This window comes from Cottoperca gobio, unplaced genomic scaffold, assembly GCF_900634415.1.
Source record: "Cottoperca gobio unplaced genomic scaffold, fCotGob3.1 fCotGob3_286arrow_ctg1, whole genome shotgun sequence".
NCBI lineage: Eukaryota > Metazoa > Chordata > Actinopteri > Perciformes > Bovichtidae > Cottoperca > Cottoperca gobio.
In genome coordinates, this window is record NW_021166896.1 from 79,662 (window position 1) to 106,255 (window position 26,594).

General features: G+C 45.2%; 2 protein-coding genes across 5 annotated transcripts; both read right to left on the reverse strand.

The window, feature by feature from the left end:
* Positions 1-1,463: 1,463 nt before the first annotated feature.
* atp1b2a (ATPase Na+/K+ transporting subunit beta 2a) lies at positions 1,464-18,090 on the reverse strand. Its single transcript, XM_029427047.1, has 8 exons — positions 17,679-18,090; positions 3,980-4,108; positions 3,514-3,618; positions 3,356-3,435; positions 2,810-2,935; positions 2,669-2,728; positions 2,259-2,354; positions 1,464-2,165 (listed from the first exon to the last, which is right to left on the reverse strand). Exons 1-8 carry the CDS (start codon positions 17,782-17,784, stop codon positions 2,001-2,003), a joined length of 867 nt encoding a protein of 288 aa, XP_029282907.1. The 5' UTR covers positions 17,785-18,090; the 3' UTR covers positions 1,464-2,000.
* Positions 18,091-18,928: 838 nt separating this feature from the next.
* Positions 18,929-24,206, reverse strand: LOC115005252 (uncharacterized). Of its 4 annotated transcripts, XM_029427045.1 has the most exons (8): positions 24,078-24,206; positions 22,597-23,080; positions 22,205-22,418; positions 21,921-22,132; positions 21,307-21,706; positions 20,794-20,853; positions 20,594-20,713; positions 18,929-20,408 (listed from the first exon to the last, which is right to left on the reverse strand). In XM_029427045.1, the coding sequence occupies exons 2-8, from the start codon at positions 23,023-23,025 to the stop codon at positions 19,648-19,650; spliced, it is 2,196 nt and encodes a 731-aa protein (XP_029282905.1). In that variant the 5' UTR covers positions 23,026-23,080; positions 24,078-24,206; the 3' UTR covers positions 18,929-19,647. The 4 variants fall into 4 exon arrangements, with proteins under 4 accessions (XP_029282905.1, XP_029282904.1, XP_029282902.1 ...); XM_029427044.1 differs by having other exon boundaries at positions 20,594-20,668; positions 21,921-22,418; XM_029427042.1 differs by having other exon boundaries at positions 21,921-22,418.
* Between the last annotated feature and the right edge of the window lie 2,388 nt (positions 24,207-26,594).

Consider the following 26,594-nt stretch of genomic DNA (forward strand, 5'->3'; position numbering starts at 1 on the left):
TCTCTCCTCTCCTCCTTGCATCTGTTACAGCGTCCTCCCTCTGAACCCTAACCCTTTACACCAGGAAGTGTTAGTTTGTATTCATTAACCACAGACGGGTTGTTTTTTGTAATTTTTTGGTTTCATTTCTTTGTTTTTTATTGTCTGTTAATTAAACACAAGGACATTTTCAGGCAGGAGAAATCAACCAATCACAAACAAGTATCATGTGACATCACACAGCAGGACCATCTGATTGGCTGGTCGCTCTTGAAAGGAAGATGATTGGTGGAGAGCAGTGGGCGGGGGGCGTTTCCACGTGGCACGTTAAAAGTGATTGACAGGTGAGGAGTGTCACATGGTCTGGTTGTCATGGTGACCGTTGTCATGCTCAGCCCCGTGATGACGATAGTAAATAAAACACTTAACGACTTCCTAACTCGTAACCTAATCTCACAAACTCATTATTTTACTTATTAAATAATTAACTAACGAGCCGTTCGGCTTCGGCAACAAAGATTGAAATAAGAAAAAGATATGACACAAACACCAACACTGTTGCCATGGTTACTAGAGCTAGCATCTGATTGGCTGAAGACTTAGCTGCTTCCACACCAGCGAGGTTCAAAACCCCGAGAAGTCAGCCGGCCGCAGTTAAAAGTGTGTGTGTGTGTGTGTGTGTGTGTGTTTTGACTTCACTGTCGCTCCATTTGTCTGTGTTGTCTGTTAACACGGCTGATAGGTTTTTAAAAATGGCGGTTGCCGGTGCTGTATAGGCTCACGTGTTCGACCAATCACAGAACAGGTCTGTCCTGGCAGAGCAGCGACTTCAGCCATCAAGCTCCTCTCCAGTGGAACCAGCTTCCAGTTTGTGTTCGGGAGGCAGACACACTCTCCACATTTAAGAGCAGGCTAAAGACTTTCCTTTTTGATAAAGCTTATAGTTAGGGCTGGCTCAGGTTTGCCCTGGATCAGCCCCTAGTTATGCTGCTATAGGCTTAGACTGCCGGGGGACACCTCCCTGCTCTCTTCCTTCTCTTCCTCTCTCCTCCCCTCCCTCTCTTCTTCTCCCTCTCTATCTGTATGCATTTATGTAAATGTATGTTACTAACTCATCATCCGGGGCATCATCCCCAGAGTGTCTGTCTCTCATGTGGCAGGTTGCCACTGATAAAGTTTACGTCAGGATCATGAATCGTGGCTGCGCCTGCTGACCTGGTCCTGCTGGACACCGGGAAGCCTTTTTGACATTTTCCTGGATTCATCCAAACTTTCTCTTTTTTCAACACAACATCATTTCTGTCAAATGTTGTATTTGTACTATGTTGTTTATCCTGTACACACGACATCTATTGCACGTCTGTCCGTCCTGGGAGAGGGATCCCTCCTCAGTCTCTCCCTGAGGTTTCTTACATGTTTCCCCTTTAATTATGGGGTTTCTTTAGGATGTTTTAGGAGGGTCTGAGGACAGAGGGTCTAAGGACAGAGGGTGTAAGGACAGAGGGTCTAAGGACAGAGGGTGTCGTATCCTGTACAGTCTGTAAACACTGAGACAAATGTATAATTTGTGATATTGGGCTCTATAAATACATTTGATTTGATTTGACTAATAGGAGCTAAACTGGTTTCTGTCGTGGTTGGTAATGTAGTCAACAGCCAATCAGAGCAAATCCTGATTCACAAAACCAATCAGAAGGTAAACTGTTAACAATAAAGTTGTAAAAAACAAAACTTGCATAAACAACCCAAATAAATAAATAAACTTTTGAAACTCATTCACTGTGCGATCAATAATTTGGTGTTAATGCCGACGGGATGATCCTGAATCCGTGCTGATTGGTGGGTTTCACGTCAGTCCGTGCTGATTGGTCGGTGTGTGCGTTTGAGTTACATCTGTCGGATCAGGAAATACAAAACAAAACGAGCACTGGGACGAACAAGCTGTAACTAAAGGTCTAACTAATTCAAACAGTCAGTAAACGCATCATGAAGACAGACGGTGTGTGTGTGTGTGTGTAACCCTATTTGTCGTATATTCGTAGTTTGAAGGAAACCCGTCCGGCGAACTTGTCTCTCTCGCCGCCGTCGATGAGAGTGTTGGAGTTGATTTTACACTCAACGTTAATATCCGTGTTCAGAGAGGCGTTCAGGAACTTCACAGCCACCAGCGGCTGAGTGTAGTTCACCTGAGACATTGAACACATCGTGAGCGTCTCATGTTGGGGACATTGAACACAGAAAATAGTGAATATTGTTGTGTGTGTGTGTGTGTGTGTTACCTGAGCTTTCTTGCCGTAGTACGGGTAGTACATGAGGTTGAAGGTCCCATTAGGAGGATAATATGCCAGAGGTCCAATCTTATCACTGTCCTCCCTCTGCACACACACACACACACACACACACACACACACACACACACACACACACACACACACACACACACACACACACACACACACACACACAGACACACACAGATCAGTAAAGCCGAGCTACTACGTTGAATCTACTTCAGGGAGTTCTTGTCCCGTTTCTAAAACTAAAAACGTGACGATGTTCTGATCTTACCCACTCTGAGGGGGAGACAGCACGAGATGGAGACAGGCGGGCAGTGAGACAGACAGACAGGTTCAGACAGTGAGAAGGACAGAGACAGGCAGTGAGACAGGTGCAGACAGACAGTTCAGACCTTGGCTCCACAGGTGACATAAGGAGACTGACCGTCCTTCCCCGGCAACATACCGATCACCTGGAGACAGACAGACAGGTCGTCAGAGACAGACTGTGTTCGGGGTCAGAGGTCGTCAGAGGAGGTCAGAGCTGAACGTACCCGGTTGAGCTTGATGAGGACGCAGGGCTGACCGCTGCTGTAACCATAGAAACGATCAGACACACCAGAACATTCCTCTAACATCGTTCTGTTGAACTGACACGAGCGCTTAGGGTTGTTCCGGACCTGCAGACAGACAGGCAGGGGGTGAGACAGGTCCAACACATTCAGTGCGTTCTAAATGAGCGGGAGAGGAAGTTATGACCCTAACAGCGAGGAGACGGGCGCTGAAGCTAGCGTGTTGTCTGTGGCGCCATGCGGCCCAAAGACGCGTCTGGGAACGGCACGAACATTAAATATTAAATGTTATTAAATATTCTTCAAAAGGAGCTCGAAGTTGTGAAGCAGCTGAATCGAGCTTAATCCTGCGTTCATGTGACTGAGGCTGGGGGGGGCTTCATGCTCCACTGAGTCCCCCCAACACTGTCCAGGTCTCTTGATACAGCCACACGCTGAGCACCTGCAGCGCTGTTTGTGTCCCTCAGGACTGCGTACACATAGGGGCCAGAGAGGGAGACAGACAGGTGGAGAGACAGACAGGTTTACCTCTCCACTGTCCTCTTGAATGAAGTATTGATCTGGAGAACAGTTATCGTTCGTCTGAACCTGATAACTGTCGTTGTACGCTGCAGACAGACGGGTAGAGTGTGAGACAGGTAGACAGACAGGTAATCATCCCGATAATTAATTAACGAGCGTCTTACGTGACAGGAAGGCGTTGAGGTTGGTGATGAAACCATCCCAGCTCTCCGTTTCTGAGACGGAGAAACTAATCTCCAGCTGATCGCCCTTTGGACGAATCATCATCCCTGAAACAAGAAAACAAATCCTCGTTAACCAATCACAGGTAAAGGAGACGGACTCCGGTTGCCGTTAGATAAAGTGAGCCTTCCCCCCGCTCCGTGGGGAAGTTTAAATAATCTTCGGTTCATTATGAAACGTTATGTGAATGTAAAGGTGGGACTGAAAGTTTTATTGGGGTTCTTCTATTTATTTAGTACTTTCAGTTTGGCAGCCTGCTGCGAGCCGTGGCCTTTGGAAAGAATTTGAAATGTTCTTATTTTATATTGACCACTGTTACCCTCCCAGCGGCAGGACTGTTATCAATAAATGAACATTTAGGTGGGGGGTTAGGGGGTGTTCAGGTTCAGGTGCATTTGTTTTGGTTACCTGGAGTGGTGAGGCGGTCCTGCCAGGTGGGTTTGTAGTCGTCGAGCGTCAGCAGCATGATGTACATGGTGAGAACAAACATCCCCCCCAGGAACAGGTAGAAGACCAGGTAGAAGAGCAGGATCATACCTGAGGGGGGAGATAATATTATACATCCTCTCCTCCCCCTCCTCTCGAGAGTCATCTTTATAATCCTCTTGAGTTTAGCCCCGCCCCCTACGAATGACCTACATTCACTGTGGGGGGAGAGGGGGAGGATATAATCTCTCTCTGTGTGCCATCTTCTTATTGCTTATTTTTTTATCTACATTAACAGCAGTTTGTTTAAATATTTTTACAAATGATGAACCGACAACAGAGAACCTTGCACTGATAGTTAAACCTCGAAGAGTTAAGCAGTAGCTAACCACAGCAACATCACTGAGGCTTCATGCTGCATCAACTGCACCAGGACGCATCTTTTAGGGACAGACAATGTCTTAAACCAGGAGACGGTTGTTAAAGACTTCCCTCCTGCACAGTTAATGTCATCAAACGTGTAATCAGATTAAAGCGTTAAATCGGCAGCAGGATCCTACTGATCATCTGAACATCGAGCGGCATATACTAATATATATATATATAAACATACATACATACACACACACGTCTTCTACTGCAGAGTCACTGCGCGTCTTCTACTAGAGTCACTGCACGTCTTCTTCTACTGCAGTCACTGCACGTCTTCTACTACTGCAATCCACTGCACATCTTCTACTACTGCAATCACTGCACGTCTTCTTCTACTGCAGTCACTGCACGTCTTCTACTACTGCAGTCACTGCACGTCTTCTACTACTGCAGTCACTGCACGTCTTCTACTAGAGTCACTGCACGTCTTCTTCTACTGCAATCACTGCACGTCTTCTACTACTGCAATCACTGCACGTCTTCTTCTACTGCAGTCACTGCACGTCTTCTTCTACTGCAATCACTGCACGTCTTCTACTACTGCAATCACTGCACGTCTTCTTCTACTGCAATCACTGCACGTCTTCTTCTACTGCAGTCACTGCACGTCTTCTACTAGAGTCACTGCGCGTCTTCTACTAGAGTCACTGCACGTCTTCTACTACTGCAATCACTGCACGTCTTCTTTTACTGCAATCACTGCACGTCTTCTTTTACTGCAATCACTGCACGTCTTCTACTACTGCAGTCACTGCACGTCTTCTACTGCTGCAATCACTGCACGTCTTCTACTACTGCAATCACTGCACGTCTTCTTTTACTGCAATCACTGCACGTCTTCTACTACTGCAATCACTGCACGTCTTCTACTACTGCAATCACTGAACGTCTTCTACTACTGCAATCACTGCACGTCTTCTTTTACTGCAATCACTGCACGTCTTCTACTACTGCAGTCACTGCACGTCTTCTACTACTGCAGTCACTGCACGTCTTCTACTAGAGTCACTGCACGTCTTCTACTACTGCAATCACTGCACGTCTTCTACTACTGCAATCACTGCACGTCTTCTTCTACTGCAGTCACTGCACGTCTTCTACTAGAGTCACTGCACGTCTTCTACTACTGCAATCACTGCACGTCTTCTACTACTGCAATCACTGCACGTCTTCTTCTACTGCAGTCACTGCACGTCTTCTACTAGAGTCACTGCACGTCTTCTACTACTGCAGTCACTGCACGTCTTCTACTAGAGTCACTGCACGTCTTCTACTACTGCAGTCACTGCACGTCTTCTACTGCAATCACTGCACGTCTTCTACTACTGCAGTCACTGCAAGTCTTCTTCTACTGCAGTCACTGCACGTCTTCTTCTACTGCAGTCACTGCACGTCTTCTACTAGAGTCACTGCGCGTCTTCTACTAGAGTCACTGCACGTCTTCTACTACTGCAATCACTGCACGTCTTCTACTACTGCAATCACTGCACGTCTTCTTTTACTGCAATCACTGCACGTCTTCTACTACTGCAGTCACTGCACGTCTTCCACTACTGCAATCACTGCACGTCTTCTACTACTGCAGTCACTGCACGTCTTCTTCTACTGCAATCACTGCACGTCTTCTTTTACTGCAATCACTGCATGTCTTCTACTACTGCAATCACTGCACGTCTTCTACTGCAGTCACTGCACGTCTTCTTCTACTGCAGTCACTGCACGTCTTCTTCTACTGCAGTCACTGCACGTCTTCTACTAGAGTCACTGCACGTCTTCTACTACTGCAATCACTGCACGTCTTCTACTGCAGTCACTGCACGTCTTCTACTACTGCAATCACTGCACGTCTTCTACTACTGCAATCACTGCACGTCTTCTACTACTGCAATCACTGCACGTCTTCTACTGCAGTCACTGCAAGCGTTCTTCTACTTACTGCAGTCTTCACTGCACGTCTTCTACTGCAATCACTGCACGTCTTCTACTACTGCAATCACTGCACGTCTTCTTCTACTGCAAGTCACTGCACGTCTTCTACTACTTGCAGTCACTGCACGTCTTCTACTAGAGTCACTGCACGTCTTCTACTACTGCAGTCACTGCACGTCTTCTACTACTGCAATCACTGCACGTCTTCTACTGCAATCACTGCACGTCTTCTACTACTGCAGTCACTGCAAGTCTTCTAACTGCAGTCACTGCACGTCTTCTACTATGCAGTCACTGCACGTCTTCTTTACTGAGTCACTGCACGTCTTCTACTACTGCAATCACTGCACGTCTTCTTCTACTGCAATCACTGCACGTCTTCTACTACTGCAATCACTGCACGTCTTCTACTACTGCAGTCACTGCACGTCTTCTACTACTGCAGTCACTGCACGTCTTCTACTACTGCAATCACTGCACGTCTTCTACTAGAGTCACTGCACGTCTTCTACTACGCAATCACTGCACATCTTCTACTTACTGCAATCCACTGGCCAGGTCTTCTACTACTGCAATTCACTGCACGTCTTTCTACTACTGCAATCACTGCACGTCTTTCTACTAGCGTCACTGCACGTCTTCGTTACCTACTGCAAGTCACTGCACGTCTTCTACTACTGAAGTCACTGCACGTCGTCTACTACTGCAGTCACTGCACGTCCTTCTACTAGCAGTCACTGCACGTCTTCTACTACTGCCAATCACTGCACGTCCTTCTACTACTGCAATCACTGCACGTCTTCTACTGTCCGGCAGTCACTGCACGTCTTTATACCATGCAGTCACTGCACGTCTTCTTACTACTGCAATCACTGCACGTCTTCTACTACTGCAATCACTGGCACGTCTTCTTTACAGGGGGGGGGGGGTGCAGTCACTGCCACGTTCTTCTACTACTGCAGTCACTGCACGTCTTCTACTATGCAGTCACTGCACGTCTTCTACTACTGCAGTCACTGCACGTCTTCTACTACTGCAGTCACTGCACGTCCTTCTTTACATGCAATCACCTGCACGCTTCTACTGCAATCACTGCACGTCTTCTACTACTGCAGTCACTGCAAGTCTTCTTCTACTGCAGTCACTGCACGTCTTCTTCTACTGCAGTCACTGCACGTCTTCTACTAGAGTCACTGCGCGTCTTCTACTAGAGTCCACTGCACGTCTTCTACTACTGCAATCACTGCACGTCTTCTACTACTGCAATCACTGCACGTCTTCTTTTACTGCAATCACTGCAGTCTTCTACTACTGCAGTCACTGCACGTCTTCCACTACTGCAATCACTGCACGTCTTCTACTACTGCAGTCACTTGCACGTCTTCTTCTACTGCAATCACTGCACGTCTTCTTTTACTGCAATCACTGCATGTCTTCTACTACTGCAATCACTGCACGTCTTCTACTGCAGTCACTGCACGTCTTCTTCTACTGCAGTCACTGCACGTCTTCTTCTACTGCAGTCACTGCACGTCTTCTACTAGAGTCACTGCACGTCTTCTACTACTGCAATCACTGCACGTCTTCTACTACTGCAATCACTGCACGTCTCTACTACTGCAGTCACTGCACGTCTTCTACTACTGCAATCACTGCACGTCTTACTACTGCAGTCCACTGCACGTCTTCTACTATGCAGTCACTGCACGTCTCTACTACTGCAGTCACTGCACGTCTTCTTTACTGCAATCACTGCACGTCTTCTACTACTGCAGTCACTGCACGTCTTCTACTACTGCAATCACTGCACGTCTTCTACTACTGCAGTCACTGCACGTCTTCTACTAGAGTCACTGCACGTCTTCTACTACTGCAATCACTGCACGTCTTCTACTACTGCAATCACTGCACGTCTTCTTCTACTGCAATCACTGCACGTCTTCTACTACTGCAAGTCACTGCACGTCTTCTACTACTGCAATCACTGCACGTCTTCTACTACTGCAGTCACTGCACGTCTTCTACTACTGCAGTCACTGCACGTCTTCTACTACTGCAGTCACTGCACGTCTTCTACTAGAGTCACTGCACGTCTTCTACTACTGCAATCACTGCACGTCTTCTTACTACTGCAATCACTGCACGTCTTCTACTACTGCAAGTCACTGCACGTCTTCTTCTACTGCAATCACTGCACGTCTTCTACTACTGCAGTCACTGCAAGTCTTCTTCTACTGCAGTCACTGCACGTCTTCTTCTACTGCAGTCACTGCACGTCTTCTACTAGAGTCACTGCGCGTCTTCTACTAGAGTCACTGCACGTCTTCTACTACTGCAATCACTGCACGTCTTCTACTACTGCAATCACTGCACGTCTTCTTTACTGCAATCACTGCACGTCTTCTACTACTGCAGTCACTGCACGTCTTCTACTACTGCAATCACTGCACGTCTTCTACTACTGCAGTCACTGCACGTCTTCTTCTACTGCAATCACTGCACGTCTTCTTCTACTGCAATCACTGCATGTCTTCTACTACTGCAATCACTGCACGTCTTCTACTGCAGTCACTGCACGTCTTCTTCTACTGCAGTCACTGCACGTCTTCTTCTACTGCAGTCACTGCACGTCTCTCTACTAGAGTCACTGCACGTCTTCTACTACTGCAATCACTGCACGTCTTCTACTACTGCAATCACTGCACGTCTTCTACTACTGCAGTCACTGCACGTCTTCTACTACTGCAATCACTGCACGTCTTCTACTACTGCAATCACTGCACGTCTTCTTACTGCAATCACTGCACGTCTTCTACTACTGCAGTCACTGCACGTCTTCTTCTACTGCAGTCACTGCACGTCTTCTTCTACTGCAATCACTGCACGTCTTCTACTACTGCAATCACTGCACGTCTTCTCTACTGCAGTCACTGCACGTCTTCTACTACTGCAGTCACTGCACGTCTTCTACTACTGCAGTCACTGCACGTCTTCTACTATGCAAGTCACTGCACGTCTTCTACTACTGCAATCACTGCACGTCTTTATACTGCAGTCACTGCACGTCTTCTACTACTGCAATCACTGCACGTCTTCTACTACTGCAGTCACTGCACGTCTTCTTTTACTGCAATCACTGCACGTCTTCTACTACTGCAGTCACTGCACGTCTTCTTCTACTGCAATCACTGCACGTCTTCTACTGCAGTCACTGCAGTCTTCTTCTACTGCAGTCACTGCACGTCTTCTACTACTGCAATCACTGCACGTCTTCTACTGCAATCACTGCAATCACTGCACGTCTTCTACTACTGCAGTCACTGCACGTCTTCTACTACTGCAGTCACTGCACGTCTTCTACTACTGCAGTCACTGCACGTCTTCTACTACGAGTCACTGCACGTCTTCTACGTTACTGCAATCACTGCACATCTTCTACTACTGGCAATCACTGCACGTCTCTTCTACTGCAATCACTGCACGTCTTCTACTACTGCAATCACTGCACGTCTTCTTACTAGAGTCACTGCACGTCTTCTACTACTGCAATCACTGCACGTCTTCTTACTACTGCAGTCACTGCACGTCTTCTACTACTGCAGTCACTGCATGTCTTCTTCTACTAGAGTCACTGCACGTCTTCTCTACTGCAATCACTGCACGTCTTCTTTACTGCAATCACTGCACGTCTTCTACTACTGCAGTCACTGCACGTCTTCTTCTACTGCAATCACTGCACGTCTTCTAATACTGCAATCACTGCACGTCTTCTACTAGAGTCACTGCACGTCTTCTACTACTGCAATCACTGCACGTCTTCTACTACTGCAGTCACTGCACGTCTTCTACTACTGCAGTCACTGCACGTCTTCTACTAGAGTCACTGCACGTCTTCTACTACTGCAATCACTGCACGTCTTCTTTTACTGCAATCACTGCACGTCTTCTACTACTGCAGTCACTGCACGTCTTCTTCTACTGCAATCACTGCACGTCTTCTACTACTGCAATCACTGCACGTCTTCTACTGCAGTCACTGCACGTCTTCTTCTACTGCAGTCACTGCACGTCTTCTACTACTGCAGTCACTGCACGTCTTCTACTAGAGTCACTGCACGTCTTCTACTACTGCAATCACTGCACGTCTTCTTTACTGCAATCACTGCACGTCTTCTACTACTGCAGTCACTGCACGTCTTCTTCTACTGCAATCACTGCACGTCTTCTACTACTGCAATCACTGCACGTCTTCTACTACTGCAGTCACTGCACGTCTTCTTTTACTGCAATCACTGCACGTCTTCTACTACTGCAGTCACTGCACGTCTTCTTCTACTGCAATCACTGCACGTCTTCTACTACTGCAATCACTGCACGTCTTCTACTGCAGTCACTGCACGTCTTCTTCTACTGCAGTCACTGCACGTCTTCTACTACTGCAGTCACTGCACGTCTTCTACTGCAATCACTGCACGTCTTCTACTACTGCAGTCACTGCACGTCTTCTACTACTGCAATCACTGCACGTCTTCTACTACTGCAGTCACTGCACGTCTTCTACTACTGCAATCACTGCACGTCTTCTACTACTGCAGTCACTGCACGTCTTCTTTACTGCAATCACTGCACGTCTTCTACTACTGCAGTCACTGCACGTCTTCTTCTACTGCAATCACTGCACGTCTTCTACTGCAATCACTGCATGTCTTCTTCTACTGCAGTCACTGCACGTCTTCTTCTACTGCAATCACTGCACGTCTTCTACTACTGCAATCACTGCACGTCTTCTACTGCAGTCACTGCACGTCTTCTTCTACTGCAGTCACTGCACGTCTTCTAATACTGCAGTCACTGCACGTCTTCTACTAGAGTCACTGCACGTCTTCTACTACTGCAATCACTGCACGTCTTCTACTACTGCAGTCACTGCACGTCTTCTTTTACTGCAATCACTGCACGTCTTCTACTACTGCAGTCACTGCACGTCTTCTTCTACTGCAATCACTGCACGTCTTCTACTGCAATCACTGCATGTCTTCTTCTACTGCAGTCACTGCACGTCTTCTTCTACTGCAATCACTGCACGTCTTCTACTACTGCAATCACTGCACGTCTTCTACTGCAGTCACTGCACGTCTTCTTCTACTGCAGTCACTGCACGTCTTCTACTACTGCAGTCACTGCACGTCTTCTACTACTGCAGTCACTGCACGTCTTCTACTAGAGTCACTGCACGTCTTCTACTACTGCAATCACTGCACGTCTTCTTTTACTGCAATCACTGCACGTCTTCTACTACTGCAGTCACTGCACGTCTTCTTCTACTGCAATCACTGCACGTCTTCTACTACTGCAATCACTGCACGTCTTCTACTAGAGTCACTGCACGTCTTCTACTACTGCAATCACTGCACATCTTCTACTACTGCAATCACTGCACGTCTTCTTCTACTGCAATCACTGCACGTCTTCTACTACTGCAATCACTGCACGTCTTCTACTAGAGTCACTGCACGTCTTCTACTACTGCAATCACTGCACGTCTTCTACTACTGCAGTCACTGCACGTCTTCTACTACTGCAGTCACTGCACGTCTTCTTCTACTGCAATCACTGCACGTCTTCTACTACTGCAATCACTGCACGTCTTCTACTACTGCAGTCACTGCACGTCTTCTTTACTGCAATCACGCACGTCTTCTACTACTGCAGTCACTGCACGTCTTCCTTCTACTGCAATCACTGCACGTCTTTCTACTACTGCAATCACTGCACGTCTTCTACTGCAGTCACTGCACGTCTTCTTCTACTGCAGTCACTGCACGTCTTCTACTACTGCAGTCACTGCACATCTTCTACTAGAGTCACTGCACGTCTTCTACTACTGCAATCACTGCACGTCTTCTTTTACTGCAATCACTGCACGTCTTCTACTACTGCAGTCACTGCACGTCTTCTACTACTGCAATCACTGCACGTCTTCTACTACTGCAGTCACTGCACGTCTTCTTTTACTGCAATCACTGCACGTCTTCTACTACTGCAGTCACTGCACGTCTTCTTCTACTGCAATCACTGCACGTCTTCTACTGCAATCACTGCATGTCTTCTTCTACTGCAGTCACTGCACGTCTTCTTCTACTGCAATCACTGCACGTCTTCTACTACTGCAATCACTGCACGTCTTCTACTGCAGTCACTGCACGTCTTCTTCTACTGCAGTCACTGCACGTCTTCTAATACTGCAGTCACTGCACGTCTTCTACTAGAGTCACTGCACGTCTTCTACTACTGCAATCACTGCACGTCTTCTTTTACTGCAATCACTGCACGTCTTCTACTACTGCAGTCACTGCACGTCTTCTTCTACTGCAATCACTGCACGTCTTCTACTACTGCAATCACTGCACGTCTTCTACTACTGCAGTCACTGCACGTCTTCTTTTACTGCAATCACTGCACGTCTTCTACTACTGCAGTCACTGCACGTCTTCTACTAGAGTCACTGCGCGTCTTCTACTACTGCAATCACTGCACGTCTTCTACTACTGCAGTCACTGCACGTCTTCTACTACTGCAATCACTGCACGTCTTCTTTTACTGCAATCACTGCACGTCTTCTACTACTGCAATCACTGCACGTCTTCTACTACTGCAATCACTGCACGTCTTCTTTTACTGCAATCACTGCACGTCTTCTACTACTGCAGTCACTGCACGTCTTCTACTACTGCAGTCACTGCACGTCTTCTACTACTGCAATCACTGCACGTCTTCTACTACTGCAGTCACTGCACGTCTTCTACTACTGCAATCACTGCACATCTTCTACTACTGCATCACTGCACTCTTCGACTACGATCCTCACGTCTTCTACTGCAATCACTGCACGTCTTCTACTACTAGAGTCACTGCACGTCTTCTACTACTGCAATCACTGCACGTCTTCTACTACTGCAGTCACTGCACGTCTTCTACTACTGCAGTCACTGCACGTCTTCTACTAGAGTCACTGCACGTCTTCTACTACTGCAATCACTGCACGTCTTCTTTTACTGCAATCACTGCACGTCTTCTACTACTGCAGTCACTGCACGTCTTCTTCTACTGCAATCACTGCACGTCTTCTACTACTGCAATCACTGCACGTCTTCTACTAGAGTCACTGCACGTCTTCTACTACTGCAATCACTGCACATCTTCTACTACTGCAATCACTGCACGTCTTCTTCTACTGCAATCACTGCACGTCTTCTACTACTGCAATCACTGCACGTCTTCTACTAGAGTCACTGCACGTCTTCTACTACTGCAATCACTGCACGTCTTCTACTACTGCAGTCACTGCACGTCTTCTACTACTGCAGTCACTGCACGTCTTCTACTAGAGTCACTGCACGTCTTCTACTACTGCAATCACTGCACGTCTTCTTTTACTGCAATCACTGCACGTCTTCTACTACTGCAGTCACTGCACGTCTTCTTCTACTGCAATCACTGCACGTCTTCTACTACTGCAATCACTGCACGTCTTCTACTGCAGTCACTGCACGTCTTCTTCTACTGCAGTCACTGCACGTCTTCTACTACTGCAGTCACTGCACGTCTTCTACTAGAGTCACTGCACGTCTTCTACTACTGCAATCACTGCACGTCTTCTTTTACTGCAATCACTGCACGTCTTCTACTACTGCAGTCACTGCACGTCTTCTTCTACTGCAATCACTGCACGTCTTCTACTACTGCAGTCACTGCACGTCTTCTTTTACTGCAATCACTGCACGTCTTCTACTACTGCAGTCACTGCACGTCTTCTACTACTGCAATCACTGCACGTCTTCTACTACTGCAGTCACTGCACGTCTTCTTTTACTGCAATCACTGCACGTCTTCTACTGCAATCACTGCATGTCTTCTTCTACTGCAGTCACTGCACGTCTTCTTCTACTGCAATCACTGCACGTCTTCTACTACTGCAATTACTGCACGTCTTCTACTGCAGTCACTGCACGTCTTCTTCTACTGCAGTCACTGCACGTCTTCTAATACTGCAGTCACTGCACGTCTTCTACTAGAGTCACTGCACGTCTTCTACTACTGCAATCACTGCACGTCTTCTTTTACTGCAATCACTGCACGTCTTCTACTACTGCAGTCACTGCACGTCTTCTTCTACTGCAATCACTGCACGTCTTCTACTACTGCAATCACTGCACGTCTTCTACTACTGCAGTCACTGCACGTCTTCTTTTACTGCAATCACTGCACGTCTTCTACTACTGCAGTCACTGCACGTCTTCTTCTACTGCAATCACTGCACGTCTTCTACTGCAATCACTGCATGTCTTCTTCTACTGCAGTCACTGCACGTCTTCTTCTACTGCAATCACTGCACGTCTTCTACTACAGAGTCACTGCACATCTTCTACTGCAGAGTCACTGCACGTCTTCTTCTACTGCAATCACTGCACGTCTTCTACTGCAGAGTCACTGCGCGTCTTCTTCTACTGCAATCACTGCGCGTCTTCTACTGCAGAGTCACTGCACGTCTTCTACTGCAGTCACTGCACGTCTTCTACTGCAGAGTCACTGCGCGTCTTTTCTGACATTAAACAGTGAAATGTTGTACTGTTTTTTTAAGCTGATGTCAATGAGTCCTCACAAGTGCATCAATGCCAATAAATGTGTGTTTGAGTGTGGATAGATTACAGTCCAGTCATTCTCGTTTGCCTGTGTAATCCAGATTAACTACACACACACACACACACACACACACACTGTAGCGCTCCTCTTTCATGTTATTTACTTCTTTTCAGCTTATTGTGTGTTTGCATTACTATGTGTGTCCTTCAGTCTCCATCAAGGCCAAAGATCCACTGCTCTGGTGCATGATGGGAAATATGACATCATCAGAGTGCAGTTATGTAAAGCCAGAGCAGACTTGAGGCCGTTTTGTTTCAGAGTGGTATTATACAGACTGTCTGTACAGGTGTGTGTCAGGTGTTACTGCAGCTGTCTGAACAGAACAGACTGAGTCACTAAAGGTGGCATCAGGAAGAACACAGTCAGTCGTACTGGTACCAATTTAATACCAGTTATCAGCGGTTCACGTTTTTCCTTTGCTGTCTGTCAGTGATGCTCGCTTGTCCTCTGGCAGCCATGCCCTGTCTGAAGGTCGCTCTCTATTTATAATCTGTGTGTGTGTGTTATGATCACTCTCACTTCTTGCAGCGGTCCAGTTTGATGCGCTGCCATCAAATTCATCCTGGACATCCGACGGTACCGAGACACACACACACTCACAAAAATGTGAAAAAACATAGAAAATCCAACCTGTTCCGAAAACTTCAACGAAGGTTTCTGAGTTGGTGTGTAAACGTCAGGTCATATTAAAACTTTAGATTTAACTCGTACGTTAAATTAACAGTGTTAGCCCAACTGTATGTGCCTCTCACACACAGCGCTGCTGCTAGCAATAGCATTAGCAACCCGGATAAACGCCATTGTATATGAAATATATTTAATCCATGTATATACATGTTATTATAAACTGAAATGTTCATCAGTTATTGGTCGTTGTCTCGAGCCGACTGAACTCTCAATAACAATCATAATTATTATAATCATCATAATTATAATAATCATAACAATCATCATAGTCATAATCATTATAATAACCATAATAACAGTAATCCTAGTCACAATTATTATTTTTATAATAATCATAATCATATTAAACATCATAGTCATAATAATCATCATTATTATAATCATTATAGATATAATAATCATAATTACAATATTTATTCTAATATTAATCAGCAGAGGGACGGATTATCGTGAATAAAGCCGAACTTTCCGTCCTCGAAACCGGTCGAATGGTACAAACATCGCGAGAGACATTTATAAACATCGCGAGAGACATTTAGAAACTTCGTGAGACATTTATAAACATCACGAGAGACATTTATAAACTTCGTGAGAGACCTTTCTAAATATCGTGACAGATATTTATAAGCATCGTGAGAGAGACATTTATAAGCATCGTGAGAGAGACATTTATAAACATCGTGAGAGACATTTATAAACATCGTGACAGACATTTCTAAATATCGTGACAGATATTTATAAACATCGTGAGAGACATTTATAAACATCGCAACAGACATTTATAAACATCGTGAGAGACATTTATAAACAACGTGACAGACATTTATAAACATCGTGACAGACATTTCTAAATATCGTGACAGATATTTATAAACATCGTGAGAGACATTTATAAACATCGTGAGAGACATTTATAAACATCGTGACAGACATTTATAAACATCGTGAGAGACATTTATAAACATCGTGAGAGACATTTATAAACATCGTGACAGACATTTATAAACATCGTGAGAGACATTTATAAACATCGTGAGAGACATTTATAAACATCGTGACAGACATTTATAAACATCGCAACAGACATTTATAAACATTGTGAGAGACATTTATAAACATCGCAACAGACATTTATAAAGATCGTGAGAGACATTTATGAAGATCGTGAGAGACATTTATAAAGAACGTGACAGACATTTATAAACATCGCAACAGACATTTATAAACATCGTGAGAGACATTTATAAAGATCGTGAGAGACATTTATAAAGAACGTGAGAGACATTTATAAGCATCGTGAGAGACATTTATAAACATCGTGACAGACATTTATAAACATCGTGAGAGACATTTATAAACATCGCAACAGACATTTATAAACATCGTGAGAGACATTTATAAACATCGTGAGAGACATTTATAAACATCATCACAGACATTTATAAAGATCGTGACAGACATTTATAAAGATCGTGAGAGACATTTATAAAGATCGTGAGAGAGACATGTATAAGCATCGTGAGAGAGACATTTATAAATACAAAATAAACTCCAACTATTTTGATGATGGATTAATAGTTAGTCATTTTTTTTCTCAGAAATGTCTTTAAAGTCTGTTTTCAGCCTAATATGGAGATTTGCTGCTTTTCTCTCTTATATTAAAGTGACTAAACAAGACATTTAAAGACATCAGGACTCTAACCCACACTGGGATGGACATTTCATACACCAAACATTAATCTAGAACATAATCTGCAGATTAATTTAAATGAATCATTACTTCTAATCCTCCATCGACCAAGCGACAAATGTTACGGCTCTAAAATGCATCAGAGACACGAGCAACATGTTAGGTTATATATAATAATTATAATAAAGGTTTAAATTGAGGTCGAGAGGCCTTTACTAACACAGAGGGGGGGGGACTCACCCCAGCTCGACGCGGTTCGTCCCATAAACTCGTGAGTTCGCGGGTTCCAGAAGAACTCCCGCCACTCGCTCGAGCCCTTGCGGTCTTCCTCCTTGGTGCCGGACATGATGATGGAGAAGATGGAGAAGATGGAGGTCGGTGTTCCCGCTGTGACGGCACGAGCCTCCCGCTGCTGCTGCTTTGATAGTCGGTTTAAACGCGACCAGTGTATCAGGGGTATCGAACCTGCGGGCGGTGACTGGGGAGAGAGACTGAGACAGACAGGACGGTGTCACTGCGGTAAACCCCCCCCCCCTTTAACGCCGCCGCCTGACGTCACACCTGCTCCCCTCACCACGCCAATCACTGAGGGGCTTCACCAGGACAGACCCCGCCCCCTGGCAGGCAGGTTGCGTGGTGTGACGTGCCCACTGTGATGACGTCACTCACGTGTGTCTCGCGCCAGCACGAAGAGCTTTGATCTCGTGTCGGTCATAAATATTAACTTCACTTTTTTAATTTCTAAGATGATTTCTACGCCGGGCCAATCAGCTCGCGACCCGCCCCGGGATTAAACACACTTTAAAGTGCTTTATTTGACCTCTGGCGCTGAGCATGTTTGTAATGTTGCTGATTTAAATGTTAAATTACTGAACATTCATCTTTGATATCTCCAGAGAAACATTTGTCTCGTGTTTACCCGTGAATTTATATATATAATAATTTATAGATATTGTTTTTTCACAGGGTTAGAATAATAACTGACAATAATGAGCAGACATGTTGGATTCACTGTGAATATTAACATCTGCTCTTCTAGTTAAAGGTGCAATACTTATAAAACATATCGCTTTTATAAAAAGTTTAAGGATTCTGTTCATAAAAACTTATTAGACAATCGTCAAAATAAAATGTCTTTATGTAGATAAATATTTAAATGTATTTTTTATTCTATGGTCAAATGATTATAACTATAATACTTATAGTACATTTTATACCTCTTTCTTCCAACAAATCATGGGAGCTCGCGTCAAGCATTGTGGTAATTAACGAATAAAGAACAAAGTCTGAATACTTAAGGACCTGTGGATTCAAAGTGTGATGCATGATGGGAGAAAGCAGATCCTGGTTGTGAAAGACAATTCAGGGTTGAACTTTGTGTTGAATCCAAATGAGAGATGAGCCCGCCATCTACTGGTGATAAATACCGAAGGGGTTTCCGTGCAGAGCTGGTCATGAGGAGGAATAATAACTGAGAACAGTACAAAGGGTTACACATATCGGACATTTGTTTTTTGTCTTGACTGATATCGGAATATGATTCACAACATTTTTGCATCATTATTTCCATTGAAAAAAAAGGATCTGTACCAAACAAAGATAGAACACAATACTTAATTCAGATATTTAGCAATTTGGATATTGCACGAGTCCATATTGCAATTTAAAAAAAGATATGGTTAATTGTTGAGCATATTTTCCACTACAGGAACTAACCAGAACGTTTCAGACACACGTGGTTACACACTCCACCGGGACAAACACTGGTACCGAGTTCAGCTGTGGGACAGACAGTAATGGAAAGAGTGGAGATAATATCGATATACTTTTACATGTGGTGACTTTTAAATATCAGTATGGCTAAATAAATAAAACACATTTAAATTACGGGTTGTTTAGTTTTTGTAGTGGAGGACTTAAAGGGGAACTGGTATTCTCCAGCCTGGACCGTGTTTTCTAAGTGACTTATGGGGACGAGTATTGAGAGAGAGCGCTGCAGTGTAAGACTTCATCAACGTCCACTAAAAGTGTTCCGAGAGCTCAGATTGTTATTCTCCGTGTCTGACGACCTACAGAGGAATAAAAGCTTTAGCCCGACAGGATTACGCTGCAGCGCTCTCGCTCAATACTGGACCAATAAAGAAATTGTCCCCATTAGTAGAAAAACACTTTAAAGGCCTTATGCTTCGTTATCAGTGCTCAGTGTCCATCAGAAGAGGACATGTCCAGAGTGAGGGTTGGGCGGCTGTCCCTGGGTTGCGTCCTGGAGCAGGTTCCTTTCCAGTTGCCTGCTGACGGAGTAATGCTGTGCCAAAGACTCGTCAGCCCACTCTGTCCTGGACAGCAGCTGGTCCATGTGAGGCCCCAGAGTCCTGTGTGGAAGATATGTGGGGTCCCGCTCCAGCAGGGACTGTCCAGGGGCTCGATAAGGTGTACCCGTCAGCATAGAAGTGTCCCGATCCAGGGCGGTCTGCAGACCCTGGGTCTGCTCGCCCATCTGGTACAGCTGTTTTTTATGGATCTGAAGGTGGTCCTGGTGGTCCAGTCTAGCATGGCACAGCTGTTTTTTGTGAATTTGAACGTGGTTCTCGTGTTCCAACTGGGTATGGTACTGATGTTTCTTCTGGTTCTGAATGTTGTCCTGGTCCTGGTGATCCATTTGGGCCTGGTACTGCTGCTGCTGCTTCTTCTGGTTTTGGATTTGGTCTGGTTGTTGGTCCTGGTTCTCCTGAAGGTCCATCTGGGCATGGAACTGCTGCTTCTTTTGGCTCTGGATCTGGTTGTGGACCTGGTTCTTGATGTCTTTCCAGTGTCGCCCTCTGAGGACAGGCTCCAGGTCCAGACAGCGCTGACAGACCTCCTTCCCCGGTACTGACTGGACAAGCACGTGGACTCCCAACTGTCTCCAGACCGCTTCCTTCTCTGCAGACGACCATGGGCGACGTCGGACCTTCCTGGGAGCCACAGGGACTGAAAGGCGGACAGACAGGTGATAAGACAAGGCTCTTTAGTATCAGAGTCCTCGTGAACACATTAGTAACAGATTTATGGTCAGCTGAATCCAGGAGGACACAATTTTGGGGCAAGACTCTTTGGTGTGCTACTCATCGTTTACAGTTTGATTAGCATTTATATGCAGAATCAAGAGGACCCACCTGTGGCAGGTGTCTGCAGCCTGGACTCTGGAGGAATCATGGAGGTCACCGGTCGGTTACTGCTCTGTGATGGAACTACAGACAGGTAGAGAGACGTCAAACAGAACCATGTAGTGGACCCTAAAGTTATACACATGGACAAAGATGAACGGTGAGGTGTAGAATCAGTGGTCAGGTCTGAGGTCAGGATCAGGACTCACCCTCTGGTCTTGTGTCAGACTGCTCGTCACACTTTGCACTTCTTGGTTTCTTCAGTTTAGCTGAAGTGGATAGAAAAGAAACAAAGCATTTGAGGATCATGTTCAACACTGACTACGTTTAAATGCACAGAATCCGGACACTATATCCTAATGAAAATTATTATTCCATTTATATTCCCGTTTACAGCCGTGTACACTTTGTACACGTATTGTTTTTAAGGTTCTGCACGAGAACAGACGGCGTAAACAGGCAAGAGGCCGTGTGTCACAAACTGCAGTAGAAACCCTTGAGAAGCATATTGTGAATGTGCTGAATACATGTAATGCTCCTGAAACCTGAGTAATGTCAGCATATAACCAATGTCTTAATCAGAAAATCCAAAAGGTATATGTTGTTTACATGACGCGTATCCTTCACTATATTGTCATTTGGGATATTAGTGTGAATGTAAATGTAGTGATTGTTACAAAACCTGAACCCCACAGAGTCACAGAAAGGATCAGGGAGGTTACCTGTGTCGGGGTCGGGGTTCAGCAGTCCCAGGTTGTCCCACTCCTTCCCCAGCAGGTGGTAGAAGTCGGTGGTCTTGGCTGCAGCCTCCCAGTCTCCGTCCTGCAGACTCTCTCCGATGGCAATTTCACAAACCGTCTTCAGCGTGGTCTTCACCGCCAGTGGAGGCCGGCTCCACCGGTATCCAGACGCCTTTCTGGCAGCGGTCAGCGCCAGGCTGAGGCGCCCCGGAGCCAGGATGTCCTGGAGGGTCTGGACACCAGAGTCCAAAGATTTAGCAGCGAGGAGGAACCTGCCGAGCTCCCTCAGCTTCTGACTGACGTAGTCGTACCTCCTCTGGCTGCCATCTTGGTTCCCCATCAACTTGTTTCCGTATTTACAGATCAACCAATCAGATTTTACCTGGACAGAGCAAGAAGACCAACACATGGACCGGTAGGTTTAAGGAGTAAGCCATCGAGAGGCCGTGATTAACAGTTATTTTACAACGTCTATGGCCCGAAGCGGAGAAACAACGATTCATAAAATAAACACACAGCAACAAAAAATGCAAAAATGTATCGATAACAAATAATCATTCTTCTGGCTGCAGGTAGACAGACAGGTGGATACAGACCTGGTGCGAGACCTGGTCCTGGTTCATGCGATGCAGGACTTCGCTGCAGCTCTCAGACGCTCCGCTCGAAATGGGAAGGAGGCGGGACGCTGCAGCCTGGACCCTGCTGCGCTTCCTGGGCCGGTCCGCCTCAGGATCAGAGGTCACGTTCTGATCTACACTGGGGTCAGAGGTCACGGGCCGGTTGGTCCTGGTCTGCTCTGTTGTGTCTCCTGAGGGGTCAGAAGGCGTGTCCTCTGTGGATTTGTCAGTCCTGATGTCTGCTGGATCACCAGCCAACTTACCCGTGGTGTCAGAGGACGTGTCCTTCACGGGGTCAGAGGTCGTCTCTGCAGCGGGGTCAGAGGTCATCTTCTTACGACAGGAGGCCTGATGTTTCCAGAGATCAGCGCGAAGGAAAAAACCGAGGCAGAGTGGGCAGGGAAGGTAGTTCCTCGCATCAACTTCCTCTGAGGGCTGACGCCACGGGACGATCTCTCCGGTGCCCTGTCTGATCACCTGAGGGACAGACGGGTAGAAACACAGACAGACAGACCGACAGACAAACGTACGTGTAGTCAGGTAAGCGAACCTCCATGTTGAGCAGGTAATTTCACCTGCAGGTAGACAAGGTGAGGAATTTCTCCTACTGGTTAATAAACTCTGTAACGGTACAGCTACCTGCAGGTAAACAAACCTCAATGTTGTGCATGTAGTTGCCCCTGCAGCGTAAATGCTCCAACAGCAGGTGCCGTTGTTTGGAGCCCGTCAGCAGCTTGCTCGCGGCCACCACTTCCTGTTGGTCGCCGTGTTTCCTCAGAAGGTGACGAGCGATCTTCACTTGTGGTCGCCGACAGAACACGCAGTAATGCTTCTTATCCCACCGCCGCTTCCCATCGCTGCAAGTCCTCTTCACCGTCACGCCCTCCTTCTTCTCTTCCTGGCCCCGCTTCTTCTCCTTCAGACCCCACCTTTTATCGCCGGGGCCCCGCCTCTTTCCTCTCTGACCCCGTCTACCTAGGGTGGTGGCAGCGGCTCTGCGGCGGGGACGACGGCCAGCGGGCTTTGTGAGTTCTTCATCAGGAGAGGTTTGGTCTGAGGCTTCGAGCTCCGTCTTGTTCGCCATGGCGACCTTAGTGTGGTCCTCCCTGGTAACAGCGGTCTCCACGGTAACAGAGGACCTGACAAACAAACATAGACACAGGTAAACATCAACGTGGTGCACGCAGGTGTCTGCCTCTCAGTCAACTAACATGATGATGATTTCAGGAGAGATGTTTTCTAGCACCGGGTTTCTTTAACGCCCCCAGTGGTCAAACCTGGAGCTGCACTGTGGCAAACAGCAAAACGTCTTAATTCAGGTAAACAAGGTCATTTGTATTCAGTTTCTGAATACATTTCAAAGTAACCTGACCAACCCTGTGAAACACTGTATACACAAGGTTTTCCTAAAATATAGTTATTGATCAGTTCATCGATCAAACTGCATCAGACTGGACCAGATTATTATTAAAAGATAAGACTAACAGCACATGCTAATTTAACGTTTCTCCACTTTTCAGCAAAAAGAAAAGACATTCAAAATGTTTCATACATAACTGGACAATAACCACATTTATAAACAGTCCTTATTGGGACAAAATTGGACTTTAAATTGTAGGTGCTGAAACTCATGTTAGATTCCCGCAAGCGAGCAGTGTCAACCCGTTTAATGTTATATAGTCTCTTTCGGAGTTAAAGTTGCATGCCGAATTAATCAACATAAACATAATTTCATAACAGAGTCTTCAATCATGTTGCTTAAGTAACGTTAAGCAAACAAACAGTAAATAAGCTGTTTTCAGAATGGAGTCTGGCGCTGCCTCCTCTCCGACATCAGGGTCGGTGTTCAGTGTTTCTACACACACTGACACGAAGTGATGGAGGTGTAAACATATTACACCGACTGTTTATGGAGGTCAGACAGCCGACAGGGGCGGCAGGAGGGCGTGTCCGTTAATGGAAGCGTATTTACCTCCTAACTCAACGCTAACAGAGAGCGTGGGAGAGGCAGCACCGTTCCTGTTAGCTAACGTGCAGCTAGCTAAGGTCCTGTGCTGGTGAAGAGACCCGGAGCTGAACCAAACTACTGCTAACAAACACAGGAAACACAGTTTAAACAGCTGAACACGTCCTCACCCTGCTCACAGCAACAACTCTCTCTCTTCTTCTTCTTCTTCTTCTTCTTCTTGTGTAGGACACAGCAGCCTCTGAACGGCAGCGCCACCTGCCGCCTCGGAGGGGAAATGTTACACTTTCGGAATAAATTACATTAATAACTTTAGTATTCGTTTTAGTCGAGCAAGATCGAAATGTTGAGGATAAATAATGATGATAATAAATAAACAATAAGACGAAGTATTGATCTGTATAAAAGGTCAAAGACACAGATACAAGTTATTAAAATTATAATATAAATACAGACCCCTTCACGACTTTTGATATCTTCATTCTGAAATAACAAATGTTGTTTCCCGAAATAACGGGATCTATTAATACGATTAATTTAGGAAACCTTGTTTTCTTGTGACATCAAAATAATTATGTCATTATCTTGAGAAAATGATCTTGTTATTTTGGGAAGAAAATAATAACTGCTCCCATAGTGACGTCGTCACGTATCAGAAATCACGCTGTTATGATCACCATGGTAACACTGTCTGGGTGTGTTGCTTCCTGTGGGTCGCCATGGTTACACCTGATAAGGGGCTCTTTAACAGCCGGTAGTGTTGACTTTAACACTTTTATATTTACTTTGATAAGTTTAAAGTCCTGGAATCTGCCGAGGACAAACTTTGGGGAAATATCTAACAGGACAAATCTCACTTTTATCAATCGTTAAAATCAGGATTTTTGTGTTTATTGAATGTCTTCCATAGTAAATATATCTTTTGCACTGTATGTATGTATATCTTTGATACCAAATACATGATTGTACTCGTTTTCTTGTCTTTCTCCTAAAATATAATCAGAATTAGAATTAAAGAAGGTTTTCACATACAAGGAAATTGTTTTGTAGTATAACGGGGCATAAAGTAAGAGAAAATAAACTAAAGTAATACGAACAAATATTTAAAATATATATATATTACTAAAATAATAATAATAATATTAGAAATAAATAAATATGTAAAAAAGAATACAATAAAAATATGACAAATTCCTGAAAAAACAGTAAACAGTATATCTGAATTAAAGTGGAAGAGCTGTGCAGTTTAAAACAGAAGACACAATAAAGTATAAAAATATTTGTGCTTAAAGCCCTGGTCTAACTAGACTACACCTGGACTGAAACTAGACTACACCTGGACTGAAACTAGACTACAACTGGACTGAAACTAGACTGCACCTGGACTGAAACTAGACTACACCTGGACTGAAACTAGACTACACCTGGACTGAAACTAGACTACAACTGGACTGAAACTAGACTGCACCTGGACTGAAACTAGACTGCACCTGGACTGAAACTAGACTACACCTGGACTGAAACTAGACTACACCTGGACTGAAACTAGACTACAACTGGACTGAAACTAGACTACACCTGGACTGAAACTAGACTACAACTGGACTGAAACTAGACTACACCTGGACTGAAACTAGACTACACCTTGACTGAAACTAGACTACACCTGGACTGAAACTAGACTGCACCTGGACTAAAACTAGACTACACCTGGACTGAAACTAGACTGCACCTGGACTTGAAATTAGTTTACACCTGGACTAAAACTAGACTACACCTGGACTGAAACTAGACTACACCTGGACTGAAACTAGACTACACCTTGACTGAAACTAGACTACACCTGGACTGAAACTAGACTACACCTGGACTAAAACTAGACTGCACCTGGACTTGAAATTAGGTTACACCTGGACTAAAACTAGACTACACCTGGACTGAAACTAGACTACACCTGGACTGAAACTAGACTACACCTGGACTGAAACTAGACTGCACCTGGACTTGAAATTAGGTTACACCTGGACTAAAACTAGACTACACCTGGACTGAAACTAGACTGCACCTGGACTGAAACTAGACTACACCTGGACTGAAACTAGACTGCACCTGGACTGAAACTAGACTGCACCTGGACTGAAACTAGACTGCACCTGGACTGAAACTAGACTACACCTGGACTAAAACTAGACTACACCTGGACTGAAACTAGACTACACCTGGACTACAGTCCTGCTGCTACCCTCATAGTTTTCTTGAGAACGGAAATCAGTGCAATAGTTTACATCATAGGTCACTAACAGGCCGAGTCCGGACCCAGACCTATAATCAATAAATTATTCAGGAATTTTCTATTACAACCGGCGCAACTTTTGTCGTTTTTAAGGCACTGGTTTAGCGGTTCAGGAAACTCAGACCAATTACATGCAAGTTAATAAACTCCTTCAGACCGCACACTGCTCCACAAAGTATAACTCATCTCATTATTTCATATACAAGGGATGAGAAAACCCTTAAAATACAATTATTAAAAATGTGTTGAATAAATGATAAGATGTTAAATACAAACGTAATGTTCAGGATTATTTCTGCTGTTTTATATTTGTTTGTTGTCCTTATTTTATTTTATAATTCACAATAACGAACAGTTCAGTGTTTCATGGTTCATGTTTTAATGATGTTTCACA

What these genes read in the sequence shown, in the direction of transcription:
- atp1b2a (XM_029427047.1), bottom strand. Translation starts at nt 17,784, where the DNA reads ATGTCCGGCACCAAGGAGGAAGACCGCAAGGGCTCGAGCGAGTGGCGG. An exon ending in TCCTCATCAAGCTCAACCGG is followed by an intron (nt 2,729 to 2,809) that starts GTACGTTCAGCT and finishes GTCTGTCTCCAG; the next exon opens with GTGATCGGTATGTTGCCGGG. An exon ending in ACTACGGCAAGAAAGCTCAG is followed by an intron (nt 2,166 to 2,258) that starts GTAACACACACA and finishes TCAATGTCTCAG; the next exon opens with GTGAACTACACTCAGCCGCT.
- LOC115005252 (XM_029427042.1), bottom strand. Translation starts at nt 23,025, where the DNA reads ATGGCGAACAAGACGGAGCTCGAAGCCTCAGACCAAACCTCTCCTGAT. An exon ending in GAACCCCGACCCCGACACAG is followed by an intron (nt 20,854 to 21,306) that starts GTAACCTCCCTG and finishes TATCCACTTCAG; the next exon opens with CTAAACTGAAGAAACCAAGA. An exon ending in GCTGCAGACACCTGCCACAG is followed by an intron (nt 20,409 to 20,593) that starts GTGGGTCCTCTT and finishes TCCGCCTTTCAG; the next exon opens with TCCCTGTGGCTCCCAGGAAG.